Raw genomic sequence first — 13,325 nt, 5'->3', positions numbered from 1 at the left:
ACTTTCAGGGGAAAATATATATATATATATATATATATATATATATATATATATATATATATATATATATATATATATATATATATATATATATATATATATATATATATATATATATATATATATATATATATATATATATATATATATATATTAGCAGAAAATCACTTAAAAATTTTTTTTTTTTATTTTATACTGAGTTTCATCAATAAAGACTCATTAGAAATGATGAGTCTTTTTTGATGAAACACAGTGTAAAATTAAAAAAAAAATATTTTTAAGTGATTTTCTACTAATACACAATTGCTCTGTTCTTTTAAGAACATTGAGCACTCTATTTTGTAGAATACATTTAAAAGTTGTTTATTTATATATATATATATATATTATATATATATATATATATATATATATATATATATATATATATATATATATATATATATATATATATATATATATATATATATTTACCTATAGATTTGATCAATGAACAACTGGAGGTCAGGTGCATTGACACTTTATCTAAATCTTTGATAACTGAACCTGTAAAATATAATTACTAATTTATGGTATAAATTACAGAAACATTTTTATTTTTAGGTATAAAAATTGTAATTTATAAAATTTAAGCTCATAAAACTAAAACCTACTTGGGAAATTCTCTTTGTTTATGTTTTCTTTTTCGTTAATAGACGTTCTCATTATAACATTTTTCTTTTGTAGTAGTAATTTCAAACTTTTCACAATCCTGTTTGCTTTCTGTGAAGTTGAAATAGTTATATGAATAGTTATTTATTTTGTATCAACAAAATAACTCTTACTAACAAAATTATTAAAAAAATGATAATTGTAATATATAAATGTAATACCTGAAGAGAATTTAGTTTTAATTTGTGGAAACTTAAGCCAATTCTTCTCAGCATTTTAGTGTAGTCAATGCATTTTAGTGTAGTCAATTGGTACCTGGATGCCAATAAACAGTTTTATAACAAAGCCAATTAAACGGAATTACACCTTCTTCTCCTTGTAAATCTTCATTCCAAACAGTTCCTTTCCTCATATTTAAACTAGTTAAATCTTGACATTTTATAAGCATGATACTTGCTAAACAATAATATTAGTAGACATTATTAGCAAAGATAAGATTTTCTTTATTTTATAAATTTATTATATTTTAAATTCATTTTTATTAATATATTTATTATTCCATTTATCTGCATAGTTTGAATATATAATGTTTAAATGACTCAAGGCATCAAAGGAAAATAATGAAAGAATCCCAGGTTGCTAAAACATAATTAACTACATAAGAGTAATACGGAATATTGAACAAAAATAGATAATATTCATTATTAATACAAAATATAATATAAAGTTTATTATAAAATATCACACAACAATAACTTAGTTTGATCGATAATATAAAAGCAACAAAAATTAAAAAAGAAAACATCTCAATAAATAATAAATTATCATTCAAACAATTTTAATGACCAAATAATAACTTGTAACTTAATTTTTACACATCTTCATGTAATAAACATTAATATTAATACCAGTTTTTAATACCACATCATTAGTATTTTAGTTTTTATTAAAAATAAAAATATTTGATCAGTTAAGCTTTTCTTATTTTACTTAAAACATCCACTCAATCCTACATTTTTTCATAGCTGAAATTTTTTTTTGGTAGTGTTGAATTAACACTGAAAACAAAATATTAGTAGACAACAAGAAAATATTTCTTTATTGAAATATATGTAAATATTTATAACAATCAATCTAGTTTCCTTTCTTTTCCGCCACCTTTTCGAAATGGAGCATATTTTAAGAAGTCAGACAAAATGTTATCAATTAAAGTTTCAGTCGCTTCATGGTATTCAATAGAAGAAGCTGTAAATAAAAATAAAAAAGTTTTATATATCTTATAAAGGTATACCTTTCATAGCACCATATAGTCTGGTAAACTTCTGTTAGTATAACAAGAAAAAAAATAATCAGTTCTGATCTGAATAACAAGTTAACAACAGGAATAGCATCTGATTGTAAAAATTGCTTAATAATGTATTATAATCATATTAATGAAAATGAAACTGTAGACATTTAACATTAGTTGCCCTTAAACCATTGAAATTATACTACCAAATAAGAACCCATTGTTCTAATATATACAGTTATAAGTTTTGACATAAAGCTGTAGACATAAAATTAAAAAAAGTTCTGAAACTAAATGATATAACTATTTAATGAAATAGTTATTAAAACTCACTCCTGATGATTGTATTTTTTTCGTCATCTTATATCTTGTCCACTTCAACAAATTTAGCTACCGACAAAATAAAACTTATTTGGCTTATAAATTCACTATTATAATCAGGGCCGGTCTTAGGCCGATTTGACCGATTGCTGCCAAAAAGGCCCCGCGCTTGGTAGGGGCCCCGCAATTTATAGCATATCATTATAAATGGCAGTAATTTTTTTTTATAAATTTCTATCAATCTTAATATAATTCGTACAGTTAACGTTGAACGTTTAATGCGCATGGTAACGTCTATTGTTATTTTTAGTTTATCTTAGTTATTGCGGTATATGGTATAAAATATATTAGTTTCCAATCTACTTTCGAAAGTTCCAGAAGTACTTATTTCCGAAAATTCACGAGGCAAGCAATGAACATGGCGGCAGCTTTTATATTGTTAAAGATTAAGCTGTATTTACTTTTGAAATGTTTGTAATATATTTTTTGTTTGTTTATGCTATAATTATTTTTCATTTTGTTTACTATTACTTTTATTTACTTTTGTTTAACGCAAACTTTTCTCGCTTTTCAGTAAATATTTTATATTTAAGACAATATTAATTTTATTGGATAATTTTAAGAGTACTTTTTTTCAAGTCTAATAAATAATCTTAATATTAAATGTTTGCTTATTTATATTAAGATATTTGCAGTAATCAATTGCTTACATTTTTATTTATGTTTTAATTTGTTGAGTTGTTTAGATACTTAAGATTTATTTATCTAGACTAGATACTATATTATAGTATCTAAAATCACATAGTCTATATAGTTCAATACTTCAGTAAACATTATATTAACTAAAAACAAAAGAACTTTTAAGTTTGTTTTCATGCTTCAAATAAAAAAAGCTATTTTTATGTTTTAATCTTACTATAATCTAATGGATTTATTTATTTATTATCTCTTTATCAATATGTTTTATTATATTTTATCTCTATATTGTTTTAGCTAATTGAAGGGAAAATGTTTATATTAGTTTTGTTAATTTTACTTTTAATTTTGTAAGGGGGATTTTTTATTTAATTTAGTTTAATTAAACTATTTTATTTTATTGTGCAATTTAGTAGTAAAAAAAGAGATAAGTTTTCAGTTTTGAAGAACACAAGCCAAAATATGAGTAAAAGACAAAGGGACGTCGGTAGAAAATATCTAAGTGGTAACATGAAGAGAACCTTAGCTGAGGTAAAGAAAACTGAAGCAGAAAAAGAAAAAGGTGCGTTAGATAAATATTTGAGTAAATCAGTAGATCTGTTTGAAACTGAAAAATCAGACAAACAAGTCGAGTCAGACGACATTGAAACAAATATTTCTAAATAAATTACATCAGAAGCTAGTAGTAGTTTTCTTTCCGGATGTAATGCTCAACAAAATACATCTGAATTATGTATAAATATATCTGTAAACACACACAAGGATAATGAGGATATTTCAGAATCAAGAGAAGAAAATTCAAACCCAGCACTATGTGATATTTTAAAGATAAAAGATGACCCTGCTACATGGCCAAATAAAATAAATCAAAATGTCAGAGATTATTTAGTGAACAAAGGACCCCCTAAGATCACTGTAGAAAATTTTCCGCAAAATGAAAAAGGGTTACATTTTTCGAAATTTCATTGTAAAATAAAATTAAAAAATGGGGAAGTTATAGAACGACCATGGCTAATATATTCTGAATCATTTGATAAAGTTTACTGTTACTATTGCAAACTTTTTGACACAAATTCTGATTCTGCACTTGCTACTTCTGGATTTGACAGCTGGTCAAATATTCATACAAGATTAGAGGATCATGAAAAATCAAAAAAACATTTGCGATGTACACTTAATTGCTATGAACTGCAGCAAAGGTTATCTACTGGATTAACTGTTGATACATTAAATGAAAAATTAATAAGACAGGAAACAAAACGCTGGAATCAAGTCTTTGAGCGACTTGTTGCTTCTGTACAGTTTTTGGCAGAAAGGAACTTGGCATTTCGTGGGTCTGAAGAACAAATTGGAAATCCACATAATGGCAATTTTCTAGGCGTCATTGAATTGCTAGGAAAATTTGATCCAGCTATGCAAGATCATATACAGAAAATTATTAACAAAGACACTCATGATCATTATTTAGGCAAGACCATACAAGATGAAATTATTGATACTATAGGCCAAGCTGTTCTACAGGAAATTATTGCTAGAACTAAGTCGGCAAAGTATTTTGCAGTGATTCTTGACTGCACTCCTGATATCAGCCATCAGGAACAGATGTCAATGGTGCTAAGATATGTCGTTGATGGCACACACTCAGATGTCCCAGCAGGAATTTTTGAACATTTTATAAAGTTTATTATAGTTGAGAGCAGCACTGGTGAAAATTTATTTAACACTCTTGTGAAAGAAATTGAAATGCTAGGACTAGATGTTGAAAACATCAGAGGACAAGGGTATGACAATGGAGCTAATATGAAAGGGCACAATTCTGGAGTGCAAGCACGACTTTTGGAAAGAAATTCACGAGCTTTCTATACTCCTTGTGTGTGCCATAATTATAATCTTGTTCTAGGAGATATGGCTAAAACGTGTTCAGATGCCATGACATTTTTTGGAACCCTGCAGCGTATTTACACCCTTTTTGCTTCATCTACAAAAAGATGGACTGTTTTTAAAAAGCATGTGAAATGCCTGTCTGTTAAACCATTATCAGAAACAAGATGGGAATGTAGAATGGAAAGTGTTAAAGCTGTACGATTTCAAGCCGCAGAAGTGTGTGATGCTTTAGAAGAACTAGCAAAAAGCACAAATGATGCTCAAGGGAAAAGTGAGGCTGAATCATTAGTAAGCCAAATGACAAATTATAGGTTTCTGGTTGCACTATGTTTTTGGCACTCTTTATTGTTTCAAGTAAATTTTACTAGCAAGGAACTTCAAAGCAATACCACAGACATTGCCGCGGGGCTGACATCTTTTGAAAAATTGTTTGATTGGTTGAAGACATACCGAGAGACAGGCTTTGTAGCAGCATTGATTGATGCCAAAGAGCTTGCAAATGAGTTAGAAGTTGAACCCATATTTCAACAGAAGCGCTGTTACAAGAAAAAGAAAATGTTTCTTTATGAATCTTCTGACGAACCAATTTTAGACCCCAAGACAGAATTCCGGGTAAATTTTTTCAATCAAGTTGTAGACAAAGCATTGCAATCTCTTCAACCACGGTTTATGCAGCTGAAAGAACACCATAAACTTTTTGGATTTCTATATAATTTTCAAAATATGTCTAAAGAAGATTTCAGAAAACATTCAGCCGACCTAGAAATTGCTTTGACAGACATTACAAAAGATATAGAAGGGTTCATGCTTTCCGAAGAAATGGAGGCAATTAAGCCAATACTGCCCGTTCAACAACAAAAACCCAAAGAACTCTTTAAATATTTGGCTTGTAATGATAGGTCGACTACATTTCCAAATTTGTTCATAGCCCTAAAAATACTGATGACAATTCCAGTTACAGTCGCTTCCGGTGAAAGAAGTTTTTCAAAACTAAAATTAATTAAAACCTACCTTAGGTCAGTAATTAACCAAGAACGACTAAACAATTTGGCACTAATATCAATTGAATCTCCTATAAGTAGAGAAATTAATTATGAAAAAATTCTAAAAGATTTTGCAAGCAAAAAAGCAAGAAAGATCCACTTTAACTTATAGATTATTTGTTTATTATGACAATAACAAGAACTGTTTTGTTTAAATTCATTGTAATATTTTTATTATTGTTTATTGATTCGTTTGTGGAGTTATGTTTTTTTTGTATAATAAATGTGTTTCAATAATTTTATTAATAGTAGTTATTGTAAAAAAAAAATCAGGTGGGCCCCGCAAGCATTCGTCAAATTGGGCCCCGCAATTCGTAAGGCCGGCCCTGATTATAATTAGGCTTTGTCACTGTGTTTTGGGATTTCTTATATCAGTAAGAAAATATAACACTCTCTTTTGAAACTCAATAATTTAAAATGGTTTCACAAAACAGCTTTTGTTGAACATTTTTACAAACCTAATAAAATTAAACAAAAATTCACTAAAAAATAATTAATAACATACTTCACATTCATAATCGCTTTCCGAATTTTTGTCTTCTTCTACTTAACTGATATTTTGCGTAAATTTTGAATTGTCATTATTTTTTTCGACTTTCTCTTCTTCACTACTAGAAGATGGTTCTGCCAGAGCTAGAACATTAGAGTGGCATTTTCGCCAGTTTCTTAAATAAGCCATTAATTTCTTTGACCCTCTTTTTTTAGTTTCAAAGGTGAGTCAAAGTCACCCCTATACTGGTGTAACTTTGGCTACCTAAAAGGAAATTATAATTATTGATTAAAATTATTTATCATTCCATAGTTTACATATTCACAGATACATGGATATCAGGTGATATGTTGTTAAGGCAAAAAAATATTAAAAACAACAGCTTGAAACTAACTTGCAAATTTATTTAAGATATAAATCACAAAGAAACCTTATTAATATTTAAAACTCAAAAAACTTCCTTTTTTATGCTGTTTTTCTAGTATGAACAATCTAGAGCATTTTTTTTCTTAACTAAAGCTCATTCATACAATATGTATGGCACTCTCTTTAAGTTTTCTTACTTCTCACTACCACTTTCTACTAAAGCTGCTACCTCTCTACATGCTGATACCTAAATTACTTTAATCTTTTCTAAACAAACGTTGTTTGATACAAATTTTTTTCCAATCAGTATAGGGTTATGCCTCCTTTTCTTGTCTTGCTAGAGTCACACCACACATCCATCTGGTCATCTTCTCTTCTGGAAAATACTACACCATATGAAAACACCATATAAAGTTTATATAACAATGAAAGAATATTGTAGGCCAGCATTTCAATAAATAGCAAACATGTATATATCCATAATATGTATGCATAAAGATCTTCTTGGAAGAACTCCTTCTGGAATAAAAGTTTGGAAGCTTTTATTACTTCTCTTCAATTTTAAGTCAAGCCTCACCCTACTCCACATTTTTCACCATCTTGAACAGTTGCTTTATTAAATATTAATCATTCTTTTCATCTTTTTTACAAGAATATCTATAAATGGTTCCAATCTTTCAAATCTCTAGAAAACACTTTGACTTCTCTAACTATCCTATGATTAGTCTTCACTTGGTTATTAGTTTTTTTTTATATAAAGGTTTTGAAATTATTAAATTATTTCTTTCTAACTGCAGTAGTAAAGTTATTCTTGAAGGCCTATCCTTTTCTTTATTTCAAGTAACTTTAAGGGTACCACAAGGTTCTATCTTTGCTCCTGTATCGATTCTTATCTACAATAACTATCTTCATGAAATCTAAAGTGGCTCTATTTGCTGAATACTCAACTTTATACTCTTGTCTTGACAAAAAATCTTCACTTTTTGATTGCTTAGAACAAGCAGCCGATTTTAAATCTGATCTCCTTTTTATAATAGCCTAATGCTTGCAGTGGCTTATGGACTAATTTCTGGACTTAAAATCCACCATTTTTGTTAGACAAAAAATTATCATTTATTTACTGCAAAAAAATATTACAATATTGTTGGCAATCCTATACTGACGAATAACAACCCTCTTACTCTCAGACAAAGTCTAAAAGCACATTGTTAATTTAATTAGACCTGCTTTATCTGCCAAGGTTGAGGCACTCTCCCATTGTTGTAAGGTTGCATTTCCTTTTTCTACAAATACGATCATGGTCAATAGTCAAAGGAGCTATCATCTCAACAAACGAGCTATTATCTTAGCTGTTAGCAAAAACTCATTCTTGCTTGGCTTTTTATTCAACAAGTTGCATCCTTTTACTGTATCTGTCCCTTCATGCTATAAAAACTTTTATTAATCCAGCTTTTTTTCCTTGAACATCAAAAAAACCTTATAACTCATACCCATCTTCATGTTTTCTTTTTTATGCAACTTACAACTTTTTTTTTAAGTCTTTGGATATACGTTTCCTAGTGTTTTAACTTATTCTCTATTTTAAAGTAGCTCTTGCAATCTTGTTGGAAGTAAATTAGAGTTTAAAAATATATAAATGTAGGCCAGTATTTAATAGATAGTAAATGTAAGCATAAAACTATAATATATTGAGTATTAAAATTTTTTTTCTAGCCCCAGCCATTAACCTATGCAAAATCTTATAATTTTGCTGGGACCCAGGCAGGCTTTGCCAATAGTCTCATTTTAAGCAGGGGCTGGGGCTAGGACCCCGGTCACTTACTACCTGAGGCCAATAAGGAACCATCAGATGTGTCTCTTGTTAACTGGCACAACAGGCAATACTGTAATTTCTTTTTGAAAGATGTTTTATGAAATAAAAACTTATAATAGAATCAATTGTTGATGATCATTTATTTCTAGAAGTTAGAAAAGAAACTGGAAAATATAAAAAAGAAATTATAAATTTCAATCAGTTGGATTATGTAAGTAATTCAATAAAACTATCATGTGATACTGCTAAAATACCAGAGAACCAACTTGATTTCTCCCAAATTCAATTTCCATCCAAGTTTGTATCAAGAGGGCATCCTAAGTCAATAAAGAAAAAAAATGCTGTTGGTCTACATAAAGTTCAGAAGATCTGCTTGCCTTATGAACAGAAAACTGTTTAAGAAAAAGTTCATCGTAAGTATACATTATTATTTACTTGTCAACAATCAGAAATTTAAAATTGGCTTTGGTTCAATCAATTAATTTGATGAATTATTTTATTTACTTTTTTTTTTAACTTTGCAAGTTAATCTCCATAAGAAGTCATGAGTTATATAATTATTATTATATAAGTCACGGTAGAGATAGTCAATAGTTTCACAAAGACTGATCTATTATATAGTTTAAAATTATGAGTTCTCTCTCCAACAAAAGTTGTTAACTGGCCAACTATATTTGGACCAATTAAATTGCAAACTATATATAGACAAAACAAACTGTAACATAGTTGAAAAAACTCATTAATAATAACGCAATTTTCCAAAAAAGTTGATGATAACTAAAATTAAAAAAATAAAGATTGCAGATAATTTGTATTATTTCACCAAGGCCTTAAGTCTTAACTCTAGGCGTCGCAATCAAGGGGAAAGATGGAGGCTGATTTTCTTACCACTACCACTGTTGGAGAACCTTTATACTCACTAGATATTATTGTTCAACCCTTTAAATATATGACTGTATCCTAATCATTATATAAGCATTTGAAAAATGACTTTCAGCAGCCTTGAGTTTGATCTTTGACAAAATTGATCTCAAAAGCAAGTAAACTTTATACTGTATTGTTAATTTCCAAAATACATCACAGTTTGGAAGACAAATAGAGTTCACGCTTTTTATTGGTTGATGAGGTTTATGTTATAGCAACTATTACGTATCATCGTGGAAAATTCTATGGTCATGCTAAGAGTGACCCAGAAAAGCTTGCTAAAACACTCTTTGCTGTATTGGTTAAATGCCTATTTGCAGGATCTACATTTATTGTCAGTATGGTACCAGTATCTTATTTAGATTCTGATTTCCAGTAATAAATCAGGAAGAAGTTAAAGTTACTATTGCTTTTCTGCATATGTAAATGCTTGGAAAATTATAAATGTGCAAAGATTTTCTGATGATGTAAGATTACATCATCCTTTGTAAGCTGTGATTTGAAGTGCTAAAGATACTCGCTTGCAACATTTATTTAAAATTGAACAAATGTGTGAAAATATGGGAGCAATTAATGGTAAAAAAAGAATAAAAACTTTTACTTTGACAACATCAGATGCAATATTACACACATTAAAAGGTTTTATAGACTTCACTAGTTTTTTACTTGAAACTAGTTAAGATAATCAGTTTATTAGGCTTGGTGATTTTTTAACTGATCATTTAGAGGAAGTTCTTGGTAAATTAAGGCAGGGTGCTGGTGCATCATATTTTATATCTGATCAGCAAGCTATTGAGAAAATGCATAATTTACCATGCTAAGTTGCTTTTAAGTTTTGATGCAGACTTTTCTGACTTGTCAGAACATTGAAATTGTGAGTGAGATTTTTGACATTTGAGATATTTTTGTAAGATCTATGAAAGAAAATAGCAAAATGGCATGTGTTTATATTGCTAGATGTGTTTATATTGCATAGTTCACAAAACTGAAGTTGGTAATTCTGAAATTTTTTTTTAACATTTTGAAATGTATAGAAGTTATGTGAAAAAACTCAATAGCGGATGTTTAAAAATTCCTGGTAATACATTGTGTCAGTGGGTGTTTTTTTGTTACATTTTGTTCATGAAATTAAATTAGATTTTACTTCAATGGTTTATCGAAAATCAGTTTCTAAATGTTAATTTGGTTAATGAAATTTATTTTTGGTTATGTTCTTCCAAAATTAAAATCTGCAATAAAATCTGCAGCAAATAACTATACAAAATTAGCAACGTTGCGTTCTAAAAAAGAACCTGTGCAAAAAGTATTGAAGCTGCATTATGATTAGACAATTTTATTTTTTGTAATTGAGCAATGAATAAAATAAATCATTTATTTTTTGATTTCCTTTGAAATTATATGCAAAAAAAGATGTTTTCAACAAGCCTCCAGTTTTTTGGCTCAATTGCGCCATAGCAAGGCCTGGAGTAAAGATAGCTTTGAATTTCACTAACAAAGCAATTTTTGGTAGAGGCGAAGTTAAAAATTTTTTTTGATGTTTAATTTTAAAAAATAAGAAATCATAAAGAGTAAAAAGTAACAGTGCTTTAGAACTAATGTGTTATGCGATAATAATGTTAACTTCTTAGGCATTTTGTAAGTCTTTAGTTTATGGAAAGTTTCAAATTACTGTGTTTATTAGTGCTTAGATTCAGAGTGTAAACTGTTATATTTATAATTTGTATTCTGTCTTTTTTTTTTAAGTTTAGAATTCAATATTTATGGATGTATCTATTTATATTTTTTCATCAACATTTAGATTTTCTTTTTAATGTATTGTCAATGTCCAGATTTTAATATGACAATGATCATGAATTTGCTTTTGGAAACCTTTAAAAAAATCTACAAATTTAAGAAATACCTATAATTGAATTGTTTAAGTTTAATAACAAAATCACCGTTTAAAAATACTATAACAAACTTCATAGTGTTTTTTTTACAAGAGATGATGAATTTAAATTCTAATTCCTTCTTTCCTTATTTTTTAGTTTTGTTGCGGCATTTGCTGAAAGGAGGAAGACCTAATGATGTTACAGTTGTTACACCTGCTGATACTGTAGATCCTTATTTAGATGCTAAGGATCTTCCATCATCTCTAATGAATGAGATAGTAGTTTTTGAAATTCTAATTTCTTACAGCACAAGCGTGGAAGATTTTAAGAGCTTCTTTTTTAAAACACAAAAAAATGAAAGTTTTGAATTGTCCAATTTGTCTTCTCAATGCTCCTACAGAATCGATTGAGTGTAGCAGTTGCCTTGAATGGTATCACTTTAATTGTGTAAAAGTAACATCCAAGATAAATAAAAATTGGTACTGTGGTACTTGTCTGTTGAATGCTGAATCTTAAATTTATTGATAGTTAAAGTAGATTATTATTAAATTTAACAATAAACTTCATTTCTTTACATGTTTTTTATTAATATAAATTGTAATATTAAAAATAGTTTTCTTATTTATGTATATTTATAATTATTATTTATAAAATATCTATGGAATAATTAATACTTATTCAATTTAGTTGTTTTATCTAAACAAGGTTTTAGTAGTTTTAATAATTTTAGTAGTTTATAATTTTTATTCTAAATGTAACAGCCTTTGATGGAATGGTTAGTGACGTAACAAAGTCGTTGGGAGTTTGGGTTTAGGTTTTTAGTAATAGTAGCAAAACTTAGCAGTAGGTTTTTAGTAATAGTAGCAAAACTTCTATCATTTTACCTGTTGTTAATTTCCGCATTTCAGTATTCTGTAATTCCACATTTTACCCGTGACTGTTACAGTACTATAAAACGGGAATGGGTAATTCCATGTCAAAACAACAAGTTGAAATAATCCACTATATCAGAAATACTTGATTTTTGGCCCAAATGCAGTTTATAGTATCGTTAGGAATAATCAAAAAGAATTTGGAGCCAATTTTATTATTTTAAGAGTTATGGGTCTTTGAAGTATGAGATTTTTTACATTTTTTTTTTCTCTGCGCTCTTAGCAACGTCTATAGCAACACTAAAATGTTAAAGTATACACAGTTACATTAACCATACGTTTTCAAAATTCAATAGGTATAGAAACTATGGAAGAAAGAAATCAAAAATCATTACTTAAAGTTATTGGATCTTATATTTAATTAAAAACTTTGTAATGCAAACCGGGTTTTTAACAATAATTTTTCAGTAAACATGTCTAGTTGAAGATTAATTGCAGGAAAGGTATAGATCTATTCATTTTAAATCTTTACAATAACAGTTTATATATAAATACCTGTAAGAGGCAAAAAAATTTTCACTGTTTTTTAATGCACCTATCTATTTTATTATTGTTTTATTTTTGTAATTTTATTTTTGCATTTTTATTTACCGCTTTGGTTATTATCTCCATATAGAAATTATAACTAAAATAATTTCTCACAAAAAAAAAAAATTTCTCACATAAGTATTATTATTAATACTCAAATGTTAAAAACCAATTGCTTCATTTATATTTAATTAAACAAGAAACCAGAAATTAATTTTTATTTTAAATTAAATAAGTGTAATCATAGCTATGATTACACTTATTTAGTTTAAAATAAAAATGTATTTTTGATTTCTTTTTTAATTAATTAAATGGAGCAATTGGTTCTAACATTTGAGTTTTGATTATAATACTCATGTGAGAAATTATTATTTATTTAATGTTGGTTTTAGAAAAATAAAATATTGAAATTGAATATTTTTATAATGGCTGGAACATCACAATGGTCAGTTGGATTGATTTTAAAATCAAATTGTCACAAGTTAACGTTTACAAACCACATTGGATTAAACCTTTTT

General features: G+C 27.8%; 1 protein-coding gene across 1 annotated transcript; it reads left to right on the top strand.

Moving 5' to 3' along the window:
• The first annotated feature begins 3,466 nt into the window (after window positions 1-3,466).
• LOC136086973 (uncharacterized) lies at window positions 3,467-10,297 on the top strand. Its single transcript, XM_065809475.1, has 4 exons — window positions 3,467-3,518; window positions 3,633-5,819; window positions 8,672-8,849; window positions 10,174-10,297. The coding sequence occupies exons 1-4, from the start codon at window positions 3,467-3,469 to the stop codon at window positions 10,295-10,297; spliced, it is 2,541 nt and encodes an 846-aa protein (XP_065665547.1).
• The last annotated feature ends 3,028 nt before the right edge of the window (window positions 10,298-13,325 follow it).

Source organism: Hydra vulgaris, chromosome 11 (assembly GCF_038396675.1).
Source record: "Hydra vulgaris chromosome 11, alternate assembly HydraT2T_AEP".
Taxonomy (NCBI): Eukaryota; Metazoa; Cnidaria; class Hydrozoa; order Anthoathecata; family Hydridae; genus Hydra; species Hydra vulgaris.
This window is presented reverse-complemented; position numbering and strand designations above follow the sequence as displayed.